This window comes from Haliotis asinina, chromosome 6 (genome assembly GCF_037392515.1).
Source record: "Haliotis asinina isolate JCU_RB_2024 chromosome 6, JCU_Hal_asi_v2, whole genome shotgun sequence".
Classification (NCBI taxonomy): domain Eukaryota; kingdom Metazoa; phylum Mollusca; class Gastropoda; order Lepetellida; family Haliotidae; genus Haliotis; species Haliotis asinina.
In genome coordinates this window covers 70,784,901-70,811,328 of record NC_090285.1, presented here as the reverse complement: position 1 = coordinate 70,811,328, position 26,428 = coordinate 70,784,901, and the positions used below count along the sequence as shown (strand labels likewise).

The 26,428-nt window shown below is 40.9% G+C and overlaps 2 protein-coding genes across 2 annotated transcripts in view; one reads left to right on the top strand and one right to left on the bottom strand.

Moving 5' to 3' along the window:
* LOC137286184 (activating signal cointegrator 1 complex subunit 3-like) overlaps positions 1-12,902 on the top strand; it is a 293,474-nt gene extending 280,572 nt beyond the window's left edge. Inside the window, exons 35-43 of the mRNA XM_067817886.1 lie at positions 4,717-4,828; positions 6,820-6,954; positions 7,242-7,297; positions 7,751-7,919; positions 8,314-8,465; positions 8,859-9,009; positions 9,973-10,087; positions 10,378-10,469; positions 11,227-12,902. Coding sequence (XP_067673987.1) covers positions 4,717-4,828; positions 6,820-6,954; positions 7,242-7,297; positions 7,751-7,919; positions 8,314-8,465; positions 8,859-9,009; positions 9,973-10,087; positions 10,378-10,469; positions 11,227-11,550 — 1,306 coding nt within the window. The 3' untranslated portion in view covers positions 11,551-12,902. The remainder of the gene's footprint in view (positions 1-4,716; positions 4,829-6,819; positions 6,955-7,241; positions 7,298-7,750; positions 7,920-8,313; positions 8,466-8,858; positions 9,010-9,972; positions 10,088-10,377; positions 10,470-11,226) is intronic.
* Positions 12,903-13,339: 437 nt separating this feature from the next.
* LOC137286359 (protein mono-ADP-ribosyltransferase PARP4-like) lies at positions 13,340-22,996 on the bottom strand. Its single transcript, XM_067818169.1, has 4 exons — positions 22,688-22,996; positions 18,928-19,342; positions 14,696-14,795; positions 13,340-14,369 (listed from the first exon to the last, which is right to left on the bottom strand). Exons 2-4 carry the CDS (start codon positions 19,261-19,263, stop codon positions 13,960-13,962), a joined length of 846 nt encoding a protein of 281 aa, XP_067674270.1. The 5' UTR covers positions 19,264-19,342; positions 22,688-22,996; the 3' UTR covers positions 13,340-13,959.
* Positions 22,997-26,428: the final 3,432 nt, after the last annotated feature.

Below are 26,428 nucleotides of genomic sequence, written 5' to 3'. Positions count from 1 at the left end.
GACCCATGCCATACACAGTACGGTAAATAAAAAGGTCCTAGGTAAGATGAAGGACGAGTGTGCTGGCACGCCCATAGCCGAGTACATAGGTTTGAGACCTAAGATGTACTCCATACTGAAAGCCGACAATAGTGAGATCCGGAAGGCTAAGGGGGTTAAGAAGTATGTGGTGAAACAACACATCAAACACGCCAGATTCAAGGAAGCCCTGTTCAAGACCCGTACCTTTAGACATAAAATGAACACACTTAGAAGTGATGGGCATAAGATATACAGACTGACTATAAACAAGACGTCCCTGTCGCCTATGGACACGAAACGTTGGATAGCTATTGATGGGATAAACACATACGCGTATGGACATGAAAAAATTTGAGGCTATTTACTACAGCCCGCGTGGGTACTGGAAAGGAGCTAGCGCAGTAGATAAGCTAGCTAAAATAGCGCGAGTACCCCCGGAGGAAGCCAAAGCGTGGCTTGAAAAACAAGCCCTGTGGCAGATCTATTTGCCGGCACCACGCTACGTGCCTAGAAGGAGGTTCGGTATTAACATACCTAATAGCGTTCACCAGGCAGACCTACTGTTCCTACCCCACGACAAGAGGTACAAGTATGCCTTAACCGTAGTGGACGTAGCCAGTCGTTACAAGGAAGCCGAACCCTTGACCACGAAAGATTCGGCCCAGGTAGCCAGAGGATTCGAACGCATATACAAACGCAGCCCGCTGACGTGGCCAACAGAGCTGCAAGTTGACCCCGGACGGGAGTTCATGGGTGCCGTGTCACAACTGCTAGCCAAACACGATACAAAGGTCAGGCGTGGCACGGCCGGAGCCCATCGCAGCCAAGCCATAGTTGAGAGATTTAATAGGACTTTGGCTGAGCGCTTGTTCGGCTATCAGTATGCTAGGGAGATGGTCACCCCTGGAAAACGATCGACTGAATGGGTCACGAGGTTACCTAAGGTGGTGTCGGCAATCAACCATGAAGTCACCCGTCTCACCGGTAAGAAACCGGCAGACGCTATCAAACTAAAATCAATAGTTGCAGAGTCGGCCGCTCCATTGCGTGGGAAGGAGAAACAGATACCAGATAGGGCCCTAGTGAGGTATCTATACCAGCCGGGGGAACACGAGGGTGATAGCCGTAAGCGAGCCACCGATCCTATATGGTCAGTCAAAACTTACAACATAGATAAAGTGGATATGAAAGCCGACGAACCTAACTTGTACTACTTGAGGGGTGGGCCGGGTAGGGGATTTGTAAGAGAAGAATTATTGATCGTACCGTACGGCACAGTGTTACCTCCTACCAAGGCACAGTAATTACCGCCAACTTTTTTGTAGTAGGGGTAATAGTAGCAAGAGCTAAGGGGCCCACCAACGTCTTATTTAGTAAATAAGGCGTTGTAGAGACTTTTTGTGAAAGTGTTTTAAAACCCCCATTCCCTATACTACTCGAGACAGTGATATAGCGCAGATGGCTTCTGTCCATCATACACACTGTCTGGCCCAGGCCTTAACAATTGCAAAAAATTGTATCATATTTTGAGAAACTATGTACAGAGTACATCAGGAAAGTACAACAGGAACATTGCACTCTAAGATATCTCCGTCGGGTTTGACTGTTAGGAATTGAAACTATTCTTGAAACACACAGGCAACAGAAAGCAGTTACAATAGGTTTTATTTCGCTCAGACGTAAACTACCTTGTGCCACAACTGTTCTTGCATCATTATGAAAATTGTAGTTGTTTGAAACTGACTTATTTACACCTGCGTTTTTTCCCCCATTTTTGTTCCCATTGTGTCTCCATTGTGTTTCCATTGTCTCTCCCTTGTATTTCCCTAACGTCTAATTTCATAGGGAATATACCCATGTTATGTAGTTAGACACAGTTTAAGCGGGAATATATCCATGTTATCTTGTTAGACACACCTTCAGTGAGAAAATATCCCTGTTATCTAGTTACACACACCTTCAGTGAGAATATATCCATGTTATCTTGTTAGACACACCTTCAGTGAGAATATATATATGTTATCTTGTCAGACACACCTTCAGTGAGAATATATCCATGTTATCTTGTCAGACACACCTTCAGTGAGAATATATCCATGTTATCTTGTTAGACACACCTTCAGTGAGAATATATCCATGTTATCTTGTTAGACACACCTTCAGTGAGAATATATCCATGTTATCTAGTTACACACACCTTCAGTGAGAATATATCCATGTTATCTAGTTACACACAACTTCAGTGAGAATATATCCATGTTATCTTGTTACACACACCTTCAGTGAGAATATATCCATGTTATCTTGTTACACACTTCAGTGGGAATATAAACATGTTATCTTGTTAGACACACCTTCAGTGAGAAAATATCCCTGTTATCTAGTTACACACAACTTCAGTGAGAATATATCCATGTTATCTTGTTAGACACACCTTCAGTGAGAATATATATATGTTATCTTGTCAGACACACCTTCAGTGAGAATATATCCATGTTATCTTGTTAGACACACCTTCAGTGAGAATATATCCATGTTATCTTGTTAGACACACCTTCAGTGAGAATATATCCATGTTATCTTGTTAGACACACCTTCAGTGAGAATATATCCATGTTATCTTGTTAGACACACCTTCAGTGAGAATATATCCATGTTATCTTGTTAGACACACCTTCAGTGAGAATATATCCATGTTATCTAGTTACACACACCTTCAGTGAGAATATATCCATGTTATCTAGTTACACACAACTTCAGTGAGAATATAAACATGTTATCTTGTTAGACACACCTTCAGTGAGAATATATCCATGTTATCTTGTTAGACACACCTTCAGTGAGAATATATCCATGTTTTCTAGTTACACACACCTTCAGTGAGAATATATCCCTGTTATCTAGTTACACACAACTTCAGTGAGAATATATCCATGTTATCTTGTTAGACACACCTTCAGTGAGAATATATCCATGTTGTCTTGTTAGACACACCTTCAGTGAGAATATATCCATTGTTATCTTGTTAGACACACCTTCAGTGAGAATATATCCATGTTATCTTGTTACACACACCTTCAGTGAGAATATAAACATGTTATCTTGTCAGACACACCTTCAGTGAGAATATATCCATGTTATCTTGTTAGACACACCTTCAGTGAGAATATATCCATGTTATCTTGTTAGACACAACTTCAGTGAGAATATATCCATGTTATCTTGTTAGACACAACTTCAGTGAGAATATATCCATGTTGTCTTGTTAGACACACCTTCAGTGAGAATATATCCATGTTATCTTGTTAGACACACCTTCAGTGAGAATATATCCATGTTTACTTGTTAGACACACCTTCAGTGAGAATATATCCATGTTATCTTGTTAGACACAACTTCAGTGAGAATATATCCATGTTGTCTTGTTAGACACAACTTCAGTGAGAATATATCCATGTTATCTAGTTACACACAACTTCAGTGAGAATATATCCATGTTATCTAGTTACACACAACTTCAGTGAGAATATATCCATTTTGTCTAGTTAGACACAACTTCTGACTTCATCATACCACTGATATTAAACACTCAAACAACAATTAGTCAACCATAATACAACCTATAGACCCCATGGTTCTAAGAGTTAATGCAGGATTTCATTTGTTCATCTGGAGTGAACATGTTTCAACAAATCTGAGGACTTTGGTCCAATGTTCTTTGCTGTCTATAACCACTGGAATAATTTATTAGAAGGAGAGTACTCCCATGTCCAGAGATGAGATGCTTAATGTTGTACTGGATGATGAATGATGTACTCATCAGTGTATGTTGTATTGACTGCCATATGTTGTTCTGGATGATGAATGATATCCTCATCAGTGTATGTTGTATTGACTGCCATATGTTGTTCTGGATGAGGAATGGTGTACTCATCAGTGTATGTTGTATTGACTGCCATATGTTGTACTGGATGATGAATGGTGTACTCATCAGTGTATGTTGTATTGACTGCCATATGTTGTACTGGATGATGAATGATGTACTCATCAGTGTATATTGTATTGACTGCCATATGTTGTACTGGATGATGAATGATATCCTCATCAGTGTATGTTGTATTGACTGCCATATGTTGTTCTGGATGAGGAATGGTGTACTCATCAGTGTATGTTGTATTGACTGCCATATGTTGTACTGGATGATGAATGATATCCTCATCAGTGTATGTTGTATTGACTGCCATATGTTGTTCTGGATGAGGAATGGTGTACTCATCAGTGTATGTTGTATTGACTGCCATATGTTGTACTGGATGATGAATGATGTACTCATCAGTGTATGTTGTATTGACTGCCATATGTTGTACTGGATGATGAATGATATCCTCATCAGTGTATGTTGTATTGACTGCCATATGTTGTTCTGGATGAGGAATGGTGTACTCATCAGTGTATGTTGTATTGACTGCCATATGTTGTACTGGATGATGAATGATGTACTCATCAGTGTATGTTGTATTGACTGCCATATGTTGTACTGGATGATGAATGATATACTCATCAGTGTATGTTGTATTGACTGCCATATGTTGTACTGGATGATGAATGATGTACTCATCAGTGTAAGTTGTATTGACTGCCATATGTTGTACTGGATGATGAATGATGTACTCATCAGTGTATGTTGTATTGCAGTTACTACAAGTTGGATAATACTGAGCAGGACATCATCAACAAGTATCTGTCTGGTTTGGTAGAAAAGGCCCTGATGGAACTAGAATGTTCTTACTGTCTGCAGGTGGGCGAGGTAAGTGTTCAATAAAGAAAGTCCCTGATTGTTTGAGTGGCATTTTAGAAGTTGAGATCTACTATATGGAACAGTATTTTATGGATAACAACTTCTTTATTGTGTGAGTGCGACATTTTGATACAGATGTATGTACCGTTGTGAAGCAGAAGTGATACAGATGTATGTACCGTTGTGAAGCAGAAGTGATACAGATGTATTTACCGTTGTGAAGCAGAAGTGATACAGATGTATGTACCGTTGTGAAGCAGAAGTGATACAGATGTATGTACCGTTGTGAAGCAGAAGTGATACAGGAAGTGGAGGAAATGTATATGTATACTGAATATAACAGTCAAAGAAAACATTCAACAACCCCTTAACACCAGCCTCTCTACCGACTCAGACCCACCCACATCTGCATCAAATCTACCTATTTCACATGGGGCGATGCTGTCTATGAGCAAATCCACAGACTTCTATCAGCTATCCCCATTCTAAGAGATTACATGACAAATCTGGAAGATATGGCTCTAGAAACTGCACCCTGCAAAACCGCCTGCTGGTACCGTAAAGTGGATGATGCATTCATCATCCTCCAGCGTCATCATGATCCGTTTTCAGTTCCTCACCCATAGTAACAAACAGCATTCCCACATCAAATTCAACACTGAAACAGAGCAGAACAACCAACTACCTTTCCTCGACGTTCTTGTATGCCATACCTCCTGCAACCTACTCCAGACCTCTGTGTACAGAAAAACTACCCATACGAATCAATACTTCCACTAAAAGTCCAACCATCCCCTAAAGTCAAGACTGGCACCATTTCTTCACTGACCAGAAGAGCCAAAAACATCTGTTCATCAAATCTACAGGAAGAAATTGAACTCCTGAGGAAAGTCTATGCAGAATGTAACCACTACCCGCCTGAAATAGTCACCAGACCCTCTATTCTCGAATTGTTCGTAGCCTGGCTACTTTCAAAGGGAACAATTCTTAGGGCTTTGAACGTTTTGAGAATAAGGGCCCAGAACCATAGGTGCAACGCTGTCACCTCCTGCCAATAGATCTAAACCAGAATCAGCCCATATCAAGATATCCATTCCCTACATTCATAAACTATGGCATCAAATCAGCTGACTCCTGAAACAACAAAAATGCAGGGATAGACACAACATTCTCCGCATCCTCCAGCCTCAGCAACCCCTTCCATACCAACAGAAGAAAACAACCCACCATCAACAACAACCCAGAACTGTGGATAAAGCTACATAGGTGAAACATTGTGACCATCAACACCCGAGTCAAAGAACATCACAACTCTGTTACCAATTCCGACAGCAAATCAGCCATTTCTGACCACATCAAAGCAAACCCCAATCATCAAACACAGTGGTCTGACATCACCATTCTTGCCAACAACCAAATGGACTTCACAACAGGCAGGTTCTCTGGCTTCAATTCACCACCCTTTATGTACTTACTGGTTTCTCCAGCTTAATGCTTAACCAGTCATGGCTATTTTGTTGTTTTCTTCGTCTATTATGTTTTCTTTGTTTATTATGTTGTCTCATTGTTGTATTCAGTATTTATGTACATTTCCTTCCTTTATTGTGGCATTTTTGCTTGACAGTGTTGGAAGAGTCTGTATCAAAATGTCACACTCACACAATAAAGAAGTTGTTATCCATAACATATTGTTCTATATTGAACGGAATGTACCTGCTGTCTGCAGTTGTAAGTCCCATATACACTCTTGTGTGTGTCATGTCTCATACATACTCTTCTTTATGTCATGTCCCTTAGATACTCGTCTTTATGTCATGTCCCTTTGATACTCTTCTTTATGTCATATCCCTTTGATACTCTTCTTTCTGTCATGTCCCTTAGATACTCTTTTTTATGTCATGTCGTTTAGATACTCTTCTTTATGTCATGTCCCAGCTGCATGTCAGTAACATCAGCCTTCCTGGATACTGTGTTTATGGAAACATAATGCATCTTTCTAGGACAACCGCAGTGTTTCACCACTGACCCTGGGCCGCATCTCGTCCTACTACTACCTGAACCACAACACCGTGCGCATGTTCTGTAATGAACTCAAGGCTGAATCAACACTGCCAGAGCTCTTGGATATTTTGTCGGTATGTCTGGATCTCATTAATCTGGGCATTGTTAGTAATTCATGTCCCTATTTCCGATAAAGCCACATTAAATGACCATATAAAATGTGACAGATACTGAGATGTAATAGATGATGTTTAGTTTGGGTGATGCATATATTGTCTGACGTTGTGGTTGCAGTTTTAGTGACAAGAAGGATGAAGTAGACCTGAACAAACACACATCTGCTCCTAACTTTGTGGACTTTTTTAAGAATAGTTAGTATGGAGATGGTAGTGATTTCACATCTTTCTTGTTCCCCTCACAGAATGCCCATGAGTATGCTGAGCTCCCAGTCCGCCATAATGAAGACCAGATCAACAGGTAGGTGGCTGGCATGGACTCCAGAATTTCATGATGTTTAAATTGAAATAAAAACATTATCACTAAGGTGATGTAGTCCCACACCGTAAATTATTGTCAAATTAAACTTAAAAAGTAACGAAAATGCAGGTAGTAGTTCAAGATGAAGTTAAATGCGCCTTTCCAAGGTGAAGGCTGGTAACAAATAAGAATACCCAGTCAGCTGTTCTTGAGATATCGTGTGACAAGGTGAGCATTCTTGTTGCACCTTCCCAAGAATAAGCTTGGTGTTGAATATGAAGAAAATTCTGGGAATGGTTGTTGAAATATCTCGCTGACTACTGTAAATCTTACGGAACCTAGTACTATATCCCCTGCTTCGCACTAAACGTGTGGAGGGGATAATAAAACTCACTCACTCACTCACTCACTCACTCAATCACTCTATCACTCACTCACTCTATGTTGTGATAGTGACTTGGCCCAAAAGGTACCCCTGGCAGTGAACCCCCACTCCTATGACTCAGCCCACACCAAGACCCACATCCTACTACAGGCTCACTTCTCCCAGCTGCAGCTGCCCTCAACAGACTACTACACCGACACAAAGTCTGTGCTGGACCAAGCCATCAGGATCCTCCAGGTGGGTCCCCTTATCCTCCTCTCAACAACTGTTTCAGATGTTCCTCTGACAGTACAAGGGAGACAACTCTGTCCCGTGTTTCTGTCCTTTTTTTGTACGTCATATGCAATGTCATGGAGTCATTATTGCTGCAAATTTCTGACTGTGCCCACATTCCTGCAGCCTTCATAGATTTGAATTTAGTAAGTCTTCTGTCAACTTCAGTGTATGATCAGTCTTTCACATGTGTGTCTATACCATTGTTGCAAGGTCAGTGTTGAAACTATATATGCCCAATGACACATTGTTTGGGTTGTGAAATTTGGTCTCCGCCCTTGACGGCCAAAGTGTTCTTTGTTTGCAATGTATTTTAGGTTGTTCACTTAACAGTTACATTTGTTTCACCTCACTTCAGGCCATGTTGGATGTGTCGGCAGACCAGGGCTGGCTGGCAACATCTCTACGGGTGATTCAGTTGATACAGATGGTGGTGCAAGGTCGATGGCTGGAGGACTCCACTCTTCTCACTCTCCCTAACATCATGCCCTACCATGTTTACTGTTTCAGGTACGTACATTCCCATCATTGCATGTGTCAGGTACGTACATTCCCATCATTGCATGTGTCAGGTACGTACATTCCCATCATTGCATGTGTCAGGTATGTACATTCCCATCAGTCCATGTGTCAGGTACGTACATTCCCATCATTCCATGTGTCAGGTACGTACATTCCCATCATTCCATGTGTCAGGTACGTACATTCCCATCATTGCATGTGTCAGGTACGTACATTCCCATCATTGCATGTGTCAGGTACGTACATTCCCATCATTCCATGTGTCAGGTACGTACATTCCCATCATTCCATGTGTCAGGTACGTACATTCCCATCATTCCATGTGTCAGGTACGTACAATGTCATAGTTTAATGTCTCTTATTTGGTTTGTTTGTGTTTAGGCCCCGAGGGGGAGGTGCCAGACAAAAGGGTTTCCCAGAGCTGCGAGGACCAATTGAGACTCTCCCAGAGCTTGTATCGGTGTGTGATGGGAAGTTTGAGGCCCTGGCTGCCATGTTGAGTGGTGAGATGAACCAGACTGAGATTGATCAGGTGAGTTGACACTGTTTGTCTGCCATGATGCAGCTAGTGAGTTGACACTGTGTGTCTGCCATGATGTAGCTAGTAAACTGACAATGTAGATGCCATGATGTAGCTAGTAAACTGACAATGTAGATGCCATGATGTAGCTAATGAGCTGACACTATAGATGCCATGATGTAGCTAATGAGCTGACACTATAGATGCCATGATGTAGCTAGTGAGCTGACACTATAGATGCCATGATGTAGCTAGTGAGCTGACACTATAGATGTCATGATGTAGCTAATGAGCTGACACTATAGATGCCATGATGTAGCTAATGAGCTGACACTATAGATGCCATGATGTAGCTAATGAGCTGACACTATAGATGCCATGATGTAGCTAGTGAGCTGACACTATAGATGTCATGATGTAGCTAATGAGCTGACACGATAGATGTCATGATGTAGCTGGTGAGCTGACACTATAGATGCCATGATGTAGCTAATGAGCTGACACGATAGATGTCATGATGTAGCTGGTGAGCTGACACTATAGATGCCATGATGTAGCTGGTGAGCTGACACGATAGATGTCATGATGTAGCTGGTGAGCTGACACTATAGATGTCATGATGTAGCTGGTGAGCTGACACTGTGTGCCATCCATGATATAACTGGATGATGCTTAGCAAGCTTACTGTTGTCAGGAACAGACCGATAGACACTTATGTATGGTTATACGAACAGACCGATAGACACTTATGTATGGTTATACGAACAGACCGATAGACACTTATGTATGGTTATACGAACAGACCGATAGACACTTATGTATGGTTATACAAACAGGGTGTTTTGTCTTTTTTGGAGACTTTGTACATATAAAAATAGTGGATTTCTATACTTATAATCTGTAAAACATGAATAGCTGATCTTTTTCAAATCAAAATGAAAGATCAAAAGATACAATTATAATATTTGGCTTTAGGTGTACCTGGTATTGAGTCGTCTGCCACAGATCAGTGTCTCCATCACAGTCAAGGGATTCTGGGAAGGGTCAAGGGGCAAGGAGGAGGAGAGATTAGTTAATCTGTCCGTTACAGGTAGGACATGTTTCATCCATTAAAATCTAACATCTTAATAATCTAAAGTCAACCAAAAGAAGAATTATAAGTAATAATTGATTGTAAAAAGACATAGTTGTGATTATTCAGAATCATTGTTTAACATAACACACTTGAATAAAGTAAACTAACCGTTAAAATTTGACAGATATTCACAAGCATGTACTCAACAATGTAAAGCAATGCACATCGTAAACTTTCAACCACAAGGAATGATGATGATGATGATGATGATGATGATGATGATGATGATGATGTACTTGCTACAGGTGGGCGGCGTCAAGACTCAGACTGGATCGAGGTCCATGCTGATCAGGAATATGTCCTTCAGGTTGACCTGGCAAGAGTCAACAAGACCCGGGTGAGTCGTGTACTTTCAGTGACCCTCATGGACACTGATGATGTTGATGTACACTACATGCCAGATGGAGATGTCAAGTGTTTGTAGTTGTCTTTTCATGGTCACACTCAGCAATGTTCTAGCTGTTTCATCATGGTCTGTAAATAATCAGGACCAGGCAGTCCAGAGCCTATACAGCATCAGTCTAAGCAACTGGTGACATGTTTCAACAAAAACGGTGTGTCTTTTCGTACAATCGAATAGGAATGATTTTTTATGGATAGACAACTTCTTTATTGAAAATGTTTTGTTGTAGATGCTAACGCCATTACCAAACACATGATCGACAACATTATGGACAAGGAGAGTATATACACGAAGGATAGATCAATCCATAAAGAATTGTTCCTGTTCATCATACCAGCTTCTAAATGCCAAATCAAACAAGTATTCCTGAAGACCAAATCTGATTTAATGTTCACTGGTTTCCTGCATGTGGTAGTTGGGCTCTGTGACTCGTCTGTGTCAGGTTGTCATTGTCCATTATTTGTATAGTTTCACCTTTTTATATGCTCTTGTCTGAACATATTAACTCACAGAGCCACCATCACAGTTATATTGCTGCCTGCTTGTGGACAAAATAAAAGTAGCAAATGTTTTACATGAAGTACGAGGGTGCAGTAGCCAGGTGCTTGAAGCTTGTCACAGCAGCATAGCCATGGTTTCCTGGCTCCAGTGTATAAAATATGTCATTCATGACAGTGATTTGTTACTTCAGAAGTCTGACAGCAAGGCGTACAGTCCACGATTCCCGAAGCCAAAGGATGAAGGCTGGGTTGTTGTGGTGGGTGAGGTGGAGACTAAGGAACTGATCGCACTCAAGCGGATGGGGTACGTGCGTGGTCGTTCCAAGGCTCAGCTTGCTCTGTACACACCAGAGACAGTGGGACGTGTCATCTACACCCTCTACCTGATGAGTGACTCCTACCTTGGGCTTGACCAGCAGTACGACATCTGCCTTGACGTTGTGCCGTCCAGCATTGAGACTCAGGTCAATACCGAGCTTAAGGATGAACTGGATGGTCTTGAGTTTGATAGCTGAAAACGTCTTTATGATTTGATGGGATACAACATCAAGTACAGATTGTAAATATAGTATTTTGGAAGTGAGATGTAACATTCCACTCTGCTGACATCGAGGAATGATGTTCCTCTGCCAGGTGTATGTGCTGCAGTCCTCCACGTGAGGAAGTTCCACCACATGTTCACAGTGAAACCACGCTACTTTAAATTCATAATTGATGCACTTTCAGATGGGCTCTTTTCTCTGCCCTTTTTTCTCATTTTAAATAGAAATATATTCATTGAGGGTTCATGTCTCGCAATGAACAGGCTATCAGTAACATGCTCTCACAGCTGGTCACAACATGTGATACACAACATGTAGTACACAACATGTGATACACAGTACACCTTTGATGCTGGGAGGAACTAGAGTGGTCAGGTTTGAAAGGAAATAGGACATTACAAGTGAACCTGATTGTTGCTTTGGTATAGCATCCTCAATCTGCTGACTTACCTAGCATGATAACATGGATCATAGGATCCAGCATGCCTAAGGGGTGACTACTCTAGACAGTAAATTGCAGAATGTATCACGGGACCAGCCATACTCTGGACTGAGCCACACTTTTGTTTGGAAATCTGTGTTGACACTGTATCATAGTGTAACAAGATAAATATATGTTGGTGCAGACACAATTGTACATGCATGAATATCTAATGTCCTTTGTCACATAATGTAGGGATCAGCATTTTTCTAGGATATTATATCCAGAAACTCAGAGATTCATTGATTTACCTTTTAAAATATACAGTGCAAGTGATTAAATGATTCAGTGTTTTACATGTTGACTGCCTCATGGATACACACATAGGATCTAGTTTGCCACTACAAGTAGAGTTTGCCACTTCAAGTTATCTCACAGCTATATCAGTGGTATTTTAGAACAAGTTTCACATGCTGGCAAAATAGGCACAAGAAACAAACGTCTCCTTGGATTCTTGCCAGGAAACAATGCTTATTGTGACTGTTTCACCAGCATGTGAAACTTGATTTAAAATACCACTGATATACCTTCAAGGTAACTCGTCGTGACATATTCAAGCAGATATTGATCCTAGCATACTCATGGTGGCAGTCAATGTGTTAAATGTGCAGAATCAGCAATTCATTAATTCAGTGTATGTGGGTTCAGAACCAATGATTACAAAATCAGTGATTCAACAATGCAGTGTTTGAGTTTACAGAATCTGCTACTCTGTGATTCAATGATTCAGTCCACATGGTGTGTCCATTGTCAACATGTGATTGAGAGCTGTGTATATTGTAAATATGAATGTTTTCTGAATGTACATTTTGTAAAACACAGAATAAAATCTATTTAAGACAAAGATACTTTTTACATCGTTCTGTAGTGGAGAGACTTCGAGATGAGGATTGGGTTGTTGTTGGTTGGGTGGTTTATTGTGTAACACAGCAAGGCAATATTCCAGCTATTTTGGGGATGGTGTGTGAATAAGCGTGTCTAGACCAAACAATCCAGTGATCAACAGCATGACTATCTATGTATGCAACTGAATACAAAGAAATGTGTCAACCAAGTCAGCAAGCCTGACCACCTTTTGTGGAAATCACTCGGGCCCCACACTCCAGTCTGTACATCACTATTCAAGAAGACATTTAGCTATCAACCATACCAACAATTTTTTTACCCAAACTCCTTGCTTGCCATGTAACCAGAAGCTATACAACTAATGGTTGTCATGGAGATGGGACTGAACTCTTGGTATGAATACTCATCATAGAAAATCACCCTTGTAAAAGTTAAGTAGTTTCATTCTTTTATTTCATTAAATACAATTTAGAAAAAAATATATTAAAAGATATTACATAAAATAGCTATATTATTAAGATAAATAAGAGCTTCATACAGCAGAATATCACGGTGAATCTGTTCTAAAGCCATTGATCATATGACTGCTTGCTACACTCCTCTAAGACATCAGCCATAAATTATTACAAAAAACAAACAAACAAACATGACACAACAAGAAGCTTAATCTATCTGCTTCACTTACAACAGCAATTTAGAAAAAAATATATTAGAAGATATTACATGAAATAGCTATATTATTAAGATAAACAAGAGCTTCATACAGCAGACTATCATGGTGAATCTGTATCTGCTTCACTTACAACAGCACTACAGTAAGCTCCATAACTGTTACAAGATCAAAAGAGGACCCCAAGCATCATAGGAAGATACAGAAACCTGCACAGAGTTGCCTCCATGTGTGAAAGGCATCAAATATGTCTCAACTGTAATCTACTGATGTCCACAGTCTGGATCCCGGGACACTCTCAAAAGAAATAACAAAAAAAAATACAATCAAGAAAGTGTATCTACCCAACATACTTCTCACAAAACTCAATAAAACAGGTTTAATCTCACAGCATGATCACTTTGGGCTGTAAAATTCCCAAATCATCCAGTAAGATGCGTAAGGTTTTCAACCCTGAGATAGCCATGGTGCCTTGCTCTTTCTTCAATCCCAGCAGCAGGGCTGTCACTGACACCCAGTCTGGCCCAAGCTCCAGGGAACGGCAGATCAGTGGATGTTTTCTGTCTGAATCCAGGCAGAAATCTAACCCCTGACTCAGTGATTTCTGCAACACTGGGGTCAACAACTCGTCTTGGATTCCTTTTTGGGACTGCTGAATTTGATGTTTTTGAGAAGAATACTCGAGGTGACTGTTGAACGACAAGGGGAATAACTCTGGACACAGCACCTCCAAGATGCTGAAAATCACCAGTAGTGTTGCCAAGAGATGGAGCATCTCATCAGCCACAGAAATACCTGCAACATCACACATTGACCACAGATACAAACACAGGTACATGATTTGTTGTCAAGGTTTTGCCAAAAGGTTTTGCCATGGATATAAACCTACAAACAGGATTCAAGTAGACTAAAAACTAGTCTCTTTTATGAACATATTTTACAGAAAAAAAATTGATAGTGAAATATGAGACTATAATGAAAAGGAGCCCTGAGAGTTTCTTGCCACATTTTCCAGAGTTGTGTTGACTTTCTTGGATATATTCACTTCAGGGTCTGTATGACAAACTAGATTAAACTGCTTTCAAGGTGCAAATAATTGGTTCAAAGAGATTCTCTCTCACCTAGTGACTTCAGTCCGGCTTTGAATAACATAGTCTTGCAGGCGTCCGAGTTGATGCCGAGAGACTGATCAAGGTCACTGCAGAACTCCCAGAATCCATCCTATAACAGCAAATAACACTGAAGTGAAAAATCCTTCTGCAAAATCTATAGTGGTACTGAATAAGTAAGCCATAATGAACACAGCTGAAACCATACTACACTTACATGTCTCCATGGTAAAGTAGCATGCAAGGTTCAGTCAAAACAATTCTTAAAGGAATCATCAGTTCTATTATCAGAGATGCAAACAGGTCACACAAGGGAGCTGAGACAGGATGCATACGGAAGAGAAATAAATGCCCATTATCCAAAACCTGCTTCAACAGGAGCATTTAAAAGGGCACTGATGTGGAGCAAATAATGTTTCTCACCAACAGTCTAATTACGAAACCAAGCTGCAAATTGGTCAGCACCTGCTCCCTTGACTGTGATGGACAAAGGGACTGGGCTCCTGTCCACATTAGCAAAATGTTTCACCCTAAACAGTCAGGAGGCCGGATGCCCATCATATGCCATTATTTCAAAATATCCATGGTATTCCTTGTCTGATTGTAACAAAATATCCCAGCAGTGTAGTGTTTTTCTGATGCCTGGATGGTATAGTGACTGATCCAGTTTGATCCTATTTCGGTGTTTTTTTTATCTCAATATTTAATCATGTCATGTAAAAATATGATATTTTCATACATGTAGCAAGCCATTTGTTTCATGTAAGTCTGAAAGATTGCCAAGCTTTATATTTAGTTTTGAGGGTTGGTCCAGTTGTCATAGCAAAAATCATACGTACATTTTGGTAAATTATTTATGAAAATAAAAACACACAATTAATTTATTTAAATTCGTAAACTAAACACGACTTTGCCATTGGTAGAGAAATCTGAAAATGTTCCTATGTCAAAAAAAATTGATTACACGTATTTACTCAAGTACACAGCAAATGTCTGTTTGTATTTCTTATGTAACAAGGAAGTTCTGCTGGTATCCTCAAAAGTTTTTGTCCATAAGTGTTTTCAGGTTGCATGCAACACAGAGATTACATCGTCCTTGCTGTAACTCGCGTTTGATGGTATAAACCTACACGTGTTATTTGTCATCATTCACTTGATGGTAAGTGAATGAATTTGAATTTCTAACAGGTATAATTAGTGGTAACACCACTTAACATTACCCAACAAAGGTTCCCATTTAGCATTTCTCCTGTCTGGAGTAAATACTCAACATTACAAATTAAGGTTTGTAGTGGCAAATGTATTGTATGTTATGTAATATGTCCATGTAAGTGATGCAAGAGGGTTTATTTGGTGAGTTACAAACACAAATATCTATCAAAGGATTAACCGATAACATACTGATTGATTAATTACTTTTATCTTCTACAGAGGATTCGTCAAAAGGCAGTGTGTGTAGATGTACTAATCTACTGACAACACCCTGTTGTAAAGTGCGAGTGTAAAAACATCCTCCTTTCAAAGAATTAACCACCATTGCGTTGATTGATTGATTGGTCATTATTGGTTAACTAAATCACCTAGAATGGCTGACATCATACAATTAGTTGCCAGGTGTGCTATCTTGAGAGACCAATCAGAGGTTTATCAGGTTTTCACCAATCTGAAAGACCTGAAACGATGTGTCACTTTTTCACAAATTAGACTGTTGTAAGACACATGACATAGAGCAGGATTATTTACCAGCTGCAGATGAATGCAATATCGTTCTTTTATATGGATATTGATGGATACATTCCAGAACAAGGTAGTGGCCTGACATTGTTGCTAAAACATTAGTCTGTCTTAAATTCATTAGTTGCATTTTGTTTTATTTGTTGTAGCATTCAGCAGAATCTGTATGACAGAAAACACGTGCATAGGGCATGTGTGAAATAGGATCCACACTGGCAGTCTATACAATGTTTAAATGTTACAGTCATGTTAGAAATTTACTACAAGTATAAGCAGACCGTGTGTTCTTTTACTAATTTTCAAAATCATACACATATGACAATAAACTAATTAAGGTTATGAGACAAAATGTAAAGACGTACATTGGCTTCGTTATTTTTCCGTCCTAATAGTTTTTTACCATTTCTACCACTGGCAGATGATTAACCTTCATTTGTTGTAATAATACATTTGTAATGAAGTAAAAATGACTTCACCTTAGTTGATTTGTCTATAATTAAACTCTCAACTGCGCATACGAGCTGCACAGCAGAGGTAACGAACCAGTCACAAATTCTGGGCTATCATCCGGGTACTCATGGGAGAAAAACAATAACAAAAGGAACAACCAGTCCAGGGAAATTGCTCCGCATCAGTGCCCCTTTAAGATTGTAAATTATATAATTTTTTCATCATTACTCACATATTAAATGCAAAGATTAGCAGAACATAACACCAGATTCAGAGACAGGTTAACCGTTAGTATTTTGTCAAGTCACCATGGGCGGCAATGCAGGCTTCAATGCTGCAGGGCATACTACTGATCAAAGAGCTATAATTTCGTGGTCAATGCTGTCCCCATATCGGACCACCTCTACTTTCATTTCAGCAATATTCGTCAGATTTTTCTTATTGACACTTTCCTTCATGTCCCCAAACATTTTCTATTGGATTTAGGTCGGGCTATACCTTGACCAATCTAATAATGTAATATTTTTGGTCCGATGTTTTGGGTCATTGTTCTGCTGGAAAATCAAAACATAGAACATGTAAGCAGATGGAATTAAATGTCGTCAAGAATATATATCTACCGCTCACTGTTCATGTTTCCCAAATACACAGAAGCGCCCCCTCCCCCCAACCCATGTTAAATTTTGGACTGTACTTTGGGCACTGGTACATAAGTGTTTCAGTTTGATTTGTCCAGAATTTCAGTGCATCATGAAACAGTCCCACAGAACTTTCATCTGAGAAAATCACACTCTCCCAGTTAAAATCTCTATGCAGTAAGCATTTTCATAATCGGTGATGGAATTCCTTGACTTTTCTGCCATTCCACTGCAGGCAGTTCTAATTGTCTCCTTACAGACAGCCACAGTTCCTCTATCAATCACATCCATTCTTAAGCTTTCTAAACTCCTTCGTTATTTTTAGAAACAAGAATACCAAGCCCTCCTGTTACCAACTGTCAACTTTCTGGGCCTGCCTGCGCTTCCCTGGTTCTCCATGCCATATCCATTTGCCTGCTCTACTTGAAATCACTTTAGCTGATCTGATATCCTTGTTGTAACACTCTAACATCACTGAAAATGTCGTGTGATAGCAAGTATACAAAGGGGGATAACTCTTCACAAACTAACAAAAAAGGATTAATGGAGTTGTCTCCCTTGAATGAAACCAAAACCAAGCACATGATAGCTGGTCAAGGTTGTTTATACTAGAAATCTTATTAACATGTTCCTAAAATTTTCAATAACTTCTGGCCATACTATACTGTCACAATGCCTTGTAGGACATATAGAATCCTTCAGTTTCATAAAGCTTGAAATCACAGAATAGTCTTTGAATATGAGATATCAAAAGATATTGGTGTGAGATTCTCTTTTAGTGCACTGGGTTCTACAAATAAGAGGGGGTGGTGGGGTAGCCTGGTGGTTAAAACTTCTGCTTGTCACAATGAAGACTGGTTTGATTCTTCCATGATACAATGTGTGATGCTCATTTCTGGTGTCCCTCACTGTCGTATTGCTGCAAGATTTCTAAAAACAGTATAAAACTATACTCACTCATTCACTCTAGTATGAGACTAGAGTCTTTGAAAAGAGTTTTGTCGGAAATTTAATCTTTCCCCTACCCTCGAGTCACGTTGTTGTGGAGTTTTGTCAGAAATTTAATCTTTCTTCTACCCCAAGTCACATTGTTGTGGAGTTTTGCTACAGATTTAATCTTTCCCCTACCCCAAGTCATGTTGTTGTGGAGTTTTGTCAGAAATTTAATCTTTCCCCTACCCCTGAGTCACGTTGTTGTTTAGTTTAGTCAGAAATTTAATCTTTCCCCTACCCCGAGTCACATTGTTGTGGAGTTTTGTGAGGCTTGTACTGTATGAACCCACCTGAACATTCCAATACAGGTACCTAGGATTCTAGAGAAAAGTCCTGTGCTGTCAGCTGTTCCTTCTAGAACCTTTCTGTTAAGGACATATTGCTTACTTTTCATTACAGATTTGGATGACATGCAGCTTGTAGACCTACCTTTTGTTGTAGGGTAAGAAGTGTTGATATGCGAGCAGCATTCAGTTCCACTCTGTACTCCCGTATACATGGCAGGCCGACACCCAACTCCATCACTGGCAACACCACTGTATGCACTGCATTCTTATCCTGCACAATGCCTGACAAGGGTTCATCACTCGAATCCTTTGGTCTAGTTTCAGATAACTCTCCTAGTGCGGCCTTTTTCTTACATTGTTTTTTCTTACATTTTTTTTCTCCTAAAAGAGCCAGGCATTCAGTTTCTTCCTCACTCTGGGCAATTTTGAATCGGAATTCACGTGATTTTGAATCCTCCTTCTCTTTCATTGGAAACATCCTGCTGCTTCTTTTAAACACATGTAAGTGCGGCGAGTCTCTCTCCGGAGACGTCCTTGTGTCAGCTGACCGATGACTCCTGTGGAGTGACAAGGAATAGGAGTGAGTGAATTTGGTTTAATGTCACTTTCAGTAATATTCCAGCGATATCATGGCGGGGGACACCAGAAATCGGCTAATATGCCACTTTCAGTAATATTCCAGCAATATCATGGGGGGGGACACCAGAAATCGGCTAATATGCCACTTTCAGTAATATTCCAGCGATATCCAGGCGGGGGGGCACCAGAAATCGGCTGATATGCCACTTTTAGCAATATTCCAGCGATATCACGGCGGGGGACACCGGAAATCGGCTGATATGCCACTTTTAGCAATATTCCAGCAATATCACACTGGGGGAACACCAGAAATGGGCTTCACATATTGCACCCATGTTGGGAATCTCCCCGGGTGTTTGGCATGACAAGCCACTTGGCTACCCCATAGCCCGAGACAGAACAGGAAGTCATATGAGAAACATGAAGAGAAGAACACAAGACAATACCATGTTCAGTCAGACAGGGCAGTATAAGCAGCATCACTTGAACACTTCAGTCAATCCAGAAATAAATTTGGTTCGGTTAGTCACTCAACAAATACAGTGTTTCAAATTAATTTCAAATTTCATAAAATACTAAATGCAGAAATGTGGAGTCTACATGTTTAAGATGACCACTACTTTTATAGTCAACCATCTGTGAGCAGATTTCAAATCACATTCCTGGAATCACATACATAACATACACGTGGGAAAAAATCATTGTAACATCCAAAATATTTCTTAGTGTTAATATGTTCGTATTCACCATAGCAAGGGAACTTATCCAAACCTCAGTTCAACTAACTATCTGGATACACTGAACCTCAAAGAATAACAATATAGCAAATCTAAGCACATAAACAATGAAAAACTATAGTGCATCCATAGAAGCAATCATGACAAACTACAAACAGCCATTTTCAAGAATCTGGCCAACAATTTTCAAGAAATCACAAAAGTATTAATAGCAAAGCACAGTGTCAAAATCTGATGTAACCTCTGCCATCTGCAAGACCATCCCTCACCCTCATCCTCAATGACTATCAGACACTGAATCTTACAATTATTGTGGTCCATTCGTGATGAAGGGATTGAACCAGTACATCAAGATTTTGTCCTGGAGGATTGCTCATGTATTCCTTCGAGCACATGCAGTGCTCCTATGGCACCAATTACGAGCTCAGACATGAGTCATGAAAAAAGAAATCAACTTTCCTCTGACGTGTCCACCCTTCTCCATCACCTCAAACTGAAGTGACGTACTTGACCCCAAGCACATGATGCTGCTTTGTACCCCACACATAACAATGGGCTGTATATGCAGCTTGTTCTGAAGGGTCCGGCACAGAAAGGACGTTCTCGTACACCACTGTTTCATAGCATAAACCTAACCACTCTGCATTAACGTTTCATGCTGTATTCAACGTTCGATAGTGTGTAGTTTGACAGGGGGTGGATGTTGAGTTGTAAGCTCTAGTGACAGGTAAATAGGTAGCTCTCTCAAACTGATATGTTTAAACTAGAATAGCATAGATAAAATAGAAACATAAACAGACATATCTGAGAGAGTTACATATTAACATTTAACATTTGCTAAATAGACAGGGTTTTTTTCAAATTTAGTTCAAACCTCATTACTTGTTGGCATATTTTGCATTTCTCATTACATTAAAAATGGGATTTCACATTCAGTTGGTTGAAAGGGTATTTCACAATTTGTTGGTTGAAAGGGGATTTCATGTTTAGTTGGTTAAAAGGGATTTCACATTCAGTTGGTGGAAAGGGAATTTCATGTTCAGTTGGTTAAAAGAGGATTTCACATTCAGTTGGTTAAAAGGGGATTTCACATTCACTTGGTTAAAAGGGGATTTCATGTTCAGTTAGTTAAAAGGGGATTTCACATTTAGTTGGTTAAGAGGGGATTTCACATTCAGTTGGTTAAAAGGGGATTTCACATTCCCTTGGTTAAAAGGGGATTTCATGTTTAGTTGGTTGAAATGGGATTTCACATTCAGCTGGTTAAAAGGGGATTTCATGTTTAGTTGGTTGAAAGCTACGTCAAAATCTATGTAAGTTTTAGTTTATTTTTCACTGTGTACCACAGGTCATTTGGAGACTTTTGTTGGACCAACGACAATGTGGAAGCCAGGGAAGGCTGTATGCTTCCTTCGAGTTGTGACTTGCAATAGGCCTGAACACTGGCCTACCTTAAAATCATTAGTTTCATTGTGATCTTTGGCTAAACAGCAAACTAGTCAATGGATGACCACCAACATCTCTTGCAACATCCCTCTGTTTCCTCCTCACTCCAACAACTAACCATCTTTGTCAGTTGAGGAAGCCCTCAGCTGATTTTCCCAGCTACTGAACGGTAAGAACAGTTTACTTCAACTTTATACATACACACAACTTTGGACATACATATTGCATGCGATGCCTGCCCTAGTATGAACATATACTGCTATATACCAGTTAAAAGTCATCAGTGTTGAAAAACATCTTTCCATGTGTATATGTCAACTTGAGGTGAGGGGCCGATGAGTGGTAGTTAGCGGTAAGTAAGTGTCAGTGACCAGTGTGTTGTTAGGTGATGTCACTGAGTAATTTGCAGCAGATTGTTAGTACCTCTGTGGTCTTGCTGAGTAGTTGCGTAAAGTCAGTATATAGCTGGATGAAATTGATGTGTAGTTTTGAGTAGTCGGTGAATACCTCATTGATGTCAGTAAGTACCTGGGTGAAGTCAGTACCTGGTAGTAGTCTGTGAGCACCTGGTTATAGTCAGTGAGTACCTGGGTGAAGGCAGCGTGTACCTGGGTGAAGTCAGTACCTGGTAGTAGTCTGTGAGCACCTGGTTATAGTCAGTGTGTACCTGGGTGAAGGCAGCGTGTACCTGGGTGAAGTCAGTACCTGGTAGTAGTCTGTGAGCACCTGGTTATAGTCAGTGAGTACCTGGGTGAAGGCAGCGTGTACCTGGGTGAAGTCAGTACCTGGGAGTAGTCTGTAAGCACCTGGTTATAGTCAGTGAGTACCTGGGTGAAGGCAGCGTGTACCTGGATGAAGTCAGTACCTGGGAGTAGTCTGTGAGCACCTGGTTATAGTCAGTGAGTACCTGGGTGAAGGCAGTGTGTACCTGGGTGAAGTCAGTGAGTGGCAGGATGAAGTCAATAAGTAGCTTGGAATAGTCAGATAGTTGTTGCGTGAAGTCAGTGAGTACATGGGAGTAGTCGTGAGCACCTGGTTAAAGTCAGTGACTAACTGGGTGAAGGCTGCAGTAAGTACTTGGATGTGGTCTGTGAGTAGCAAGTTGAAGTCTGTGAGTAGCTGGGTGAAGTCAGTGTGTACCTGGTAGTAGTCTGTGAGTGGCAGGTTGAAGTGTAGCTGGTTGAGGTCGGTGTGTACCTTGGAATAGTCTGTGAGTGGCAGGTTGAAGTGTAGCTGGTTGAGGTCGGTGTGTACCTCGAAGTAGTCTGTGAGTGGCAGGTTGAAGTGTAGCTGGTTGAGGTCGGTGTGTACCTCGAAGTAGTCTGTGAGTGGCAGGTTGAAGTGCAGCAGGTTGAGGTCAGTGAGTACCTTGGAATAGTCTGTGCGTAAATGGGCAAAATCAGTGAGTATCTGTGTGGTTGGTGAGTAACTGGGTGAGTAGCTGGTTGATGTGGGTAAGTAGCTGGGTGCAGTCAGTGACTAAATGGGTGAAGACAGTGTGTACCTGGGAGTAGTCTGTCAGTAACTGGCCTGAATGACATCATTGAGTAACTAGGTGGAGTCAGTGTGTGCCTCAGTGAAGTCAGTGAGTACCTGGGTAAAGTCAATGAGTAGCTGGCTGAAACTGGTAAGTACCAGGGTGAGTACCTCAGTGAAGTCTTAAGTAGATGGGAGTAGTCAGCGAGTAGCTGGTGATGTTGGTGAGTACCTGGCTGAAGTCAGTGAGTAGATGGGTGAAGTCACTGAGTGCCTTGGCACAATCAGTGAGTACCTATGTGAAGTTGGTGAGTACCTGGGTGAAGTCGGAGAGTACCTGGGCATAGTCGGTGAATACCTAGGTGAAGTCGGAGAGTACCTGGGCATAGTCGGTGAATACCTAGGTGAAGTTGGAGAGTACCTGGGCATAGTTGGTGAGTACCTAGGTGACGTTGGTGAGTAGCTGGGTGAAGTTGGAGAGTACCTGGGTGAAGTCGGTGAATAGCTCGGGCAAGTGGGTGAATACCTGGATGATGGATCATACACATCCAAGGTTCGTGATTGCAGCTCATCTGATGAAAACTGTGTCACAGTATCTGAAATATACCACAGCACAACCTTGAGTCAATATATTTAATGCAATCACTGATCTGGTTACAATAAATGCAAGATATTTCATGAATGACAACTCCTTTATTATATTATGATGCAATGTTTCAGCTCAGATTCTTAAAAGAACAATGCAAGAACAAAGTAACGCAGCAAAGAATATACATCTGTGGGTTATACACATCGAACATGGATTATATACATGTAACATGGATTGTGTAGTGTTTTGGTCCGGTTAAGTAGAATCCGATAGTCTATGGAAGAGGGAAGCCGAAAGGCATTGTGGGGGGCCATGTGCTTGCCGGACTGTAACAGCGAATGACCGATTAAAATACTCGCCAACCATACAAGACATTTGTTATATACTACCGACAGAAAATAAGGGAAACCAGAAATTGAATGTAGATGACTTTGACTGTGACAGGGTCCGTTATCGTGGCGTATCTCCCAAACGCAACATCCAATGACAATGGAATTTCGCATAATGCATGCCCAGCACGTGCTACACGTGCATACAGAAGTTAACTCCTGTAAATGTACTGGAGAAGTCGCAATCACTAATGCAATAGAGATTGACACTTACTGACAGAAATGCCTCCGAGGCAGTATCTCGGTGAAGCAACAAAATGGAGAATTGTGGGGATGATAGAGGGGGGGGGGGGGGGGGAACATCATTATGTGAAGTTGCCCGGCAGATGGGTAAATCAAAAAGTGTAATTTCACACCTGTGAGATAAGTACCGTCAAACGGGTGAGGTTGCAACGACACCACGACAGGATCGTCTCATTACGTTAATTGCTCTACGCGATAGGTTTAAATCGGCCCCTGCCATCAATAGAGAATTCCGCACACTCACTGGAAGACGCATTTCAACCTCAACCGACTCTATCAAGCTCGTCTGAAAGGAAGACGGCCTTTTAAGGGTGTCACCCTTCCAGCTCACCATAAGCGCCAAAGATTGGCATGGGCTAGGCAGCATCAGGGACGGGCTATGCGTCACTGGCGTTACACCATGTTCTCTGATGAGTCAAGGTTTTGCCTACGATTCACAGATGGCAGAAAACGTTGTTGGCGACAGAGCGGGGAGCGATATGCCAGAGCAGCAATTCTTGACCATGATCGATATGGAGGTGGTAGTGTCATGGTTTGGGGTTGGATTACACATGACAGACGATCAGATTTGGTCATCATTAATGGAGCCATGACTGGTCAGCGATATGTTGACCAAATATTGCGTCCTGTTGTGGCTCCATTGGCTAGAGTTATCGACAGAAATTTTGTATTTCAAGATGATAATGCCAGACCACATCGGGCCCGAATTGTCTCCAGCTCCGCTTATCTCCGACATGAAGGTATCCAGACATTGGACTGGCCCTGTCCCCAATTGAACATCTCTGGGACGTTCTTGGTCGAAGGGTGTACGCCAGGGACCCAGGACCCGCCAACCTGGCCCAGCTTGGTGCAGCTCTCCAAGAGGAATGGCGGGCAATACCACGGGCAACCATCTGGAAATTGATTTTACAGCATGCCATCAAGGTGCCGTGAATGTGTTGCCCAACATGGTGGACACACCAGATATTGAACTTGACGCCTAAAATTGATTTAGTGGATATTTAAAGCAGTTTCAAATTCGCTATTATTTCATTAGTTCCCTTATTTCTTGTCGGTAGTATACATTACACTGGCGATGAGCGGAAACTACGAGAAACCCCATAAACAGATGAACTGTATGTACAAACAGACTTTTGTGTACAACAGTCGTGAGATTCAGAGGATCTAACAGTAAACACGTCAACAGTAGTAGTGCGCGAAAATGAAGGATCAGACAGGCATTCCATTCTTTCCTCCTTGATTCTGACAAGAGCAGTGTAGAGTCTGGACGGAAGAAATATGTTGAAAGGCTAGAGATAATGCTTGTTGCAATGAAACTAAAGGACAATGGAAGAAATATGTTGAAAAGCTAGAGATAATGTTTGTTGCAATGAAACTAAAGGACAATGTCAAAAACGTGTGCATTTGTTACATTATGCTGGCGAGTCTGTGTACGATATATATATGGCTAACAGCGGTGATGGAATACAGACTTATGCAAACACTAAGAAGATACTGACTGTCTGACTACTTTGATCCGCACACGAATGTTCAAAAGGAAATTTTCAAATTTAGAAATTGTAAACAGAAGCTAGGACAGTCATTGGATGAATGGGTGAGAGAACTGAGAAAATTATCCAAAAAATGTGGGTTTCATGATGTTGAGAAAGACATTCTTTCTCAACTGATTCAACATTGTTCATCACACAGACTGAGACGGCGTGTACTACGTGAAACAGGGAAATCACTCAAAGATATCATGGAAATGGGGAGGACGGTAGAAATGGCTGACTCACAAGCTAGTGCTATGGAAAGTGAGGAGCGTGCAGCAGTGAACAAATTACGCCCAAAATAAGAAGAAACAAGAAGAAACATGAATCAAGATACAGTAGCTCAGAACAAGACAGAGGAAAACAACACAACAAAGAAAATGAGTCACAACTAACTGCACCATTTAAAGTGGACAAGTCAAAATGTTTGTACTATGGGGGTGAATATCCACATCATGGAGAGTGTCCAGCCAAGGGAAAGACTTGTAACTTTTGCAAAAAGCCTAATCATTTTATGAAAGCTTGCATTAAACTACGGAAGAAAAAGAGTCATGTGAACGTGATCAGAAGACACAGTGACACATCAGAAGATGGATACTGCTGCCTTATCAGCAAGTCAATAAACAACATATGGCACATGAAGGACTCAAAATCT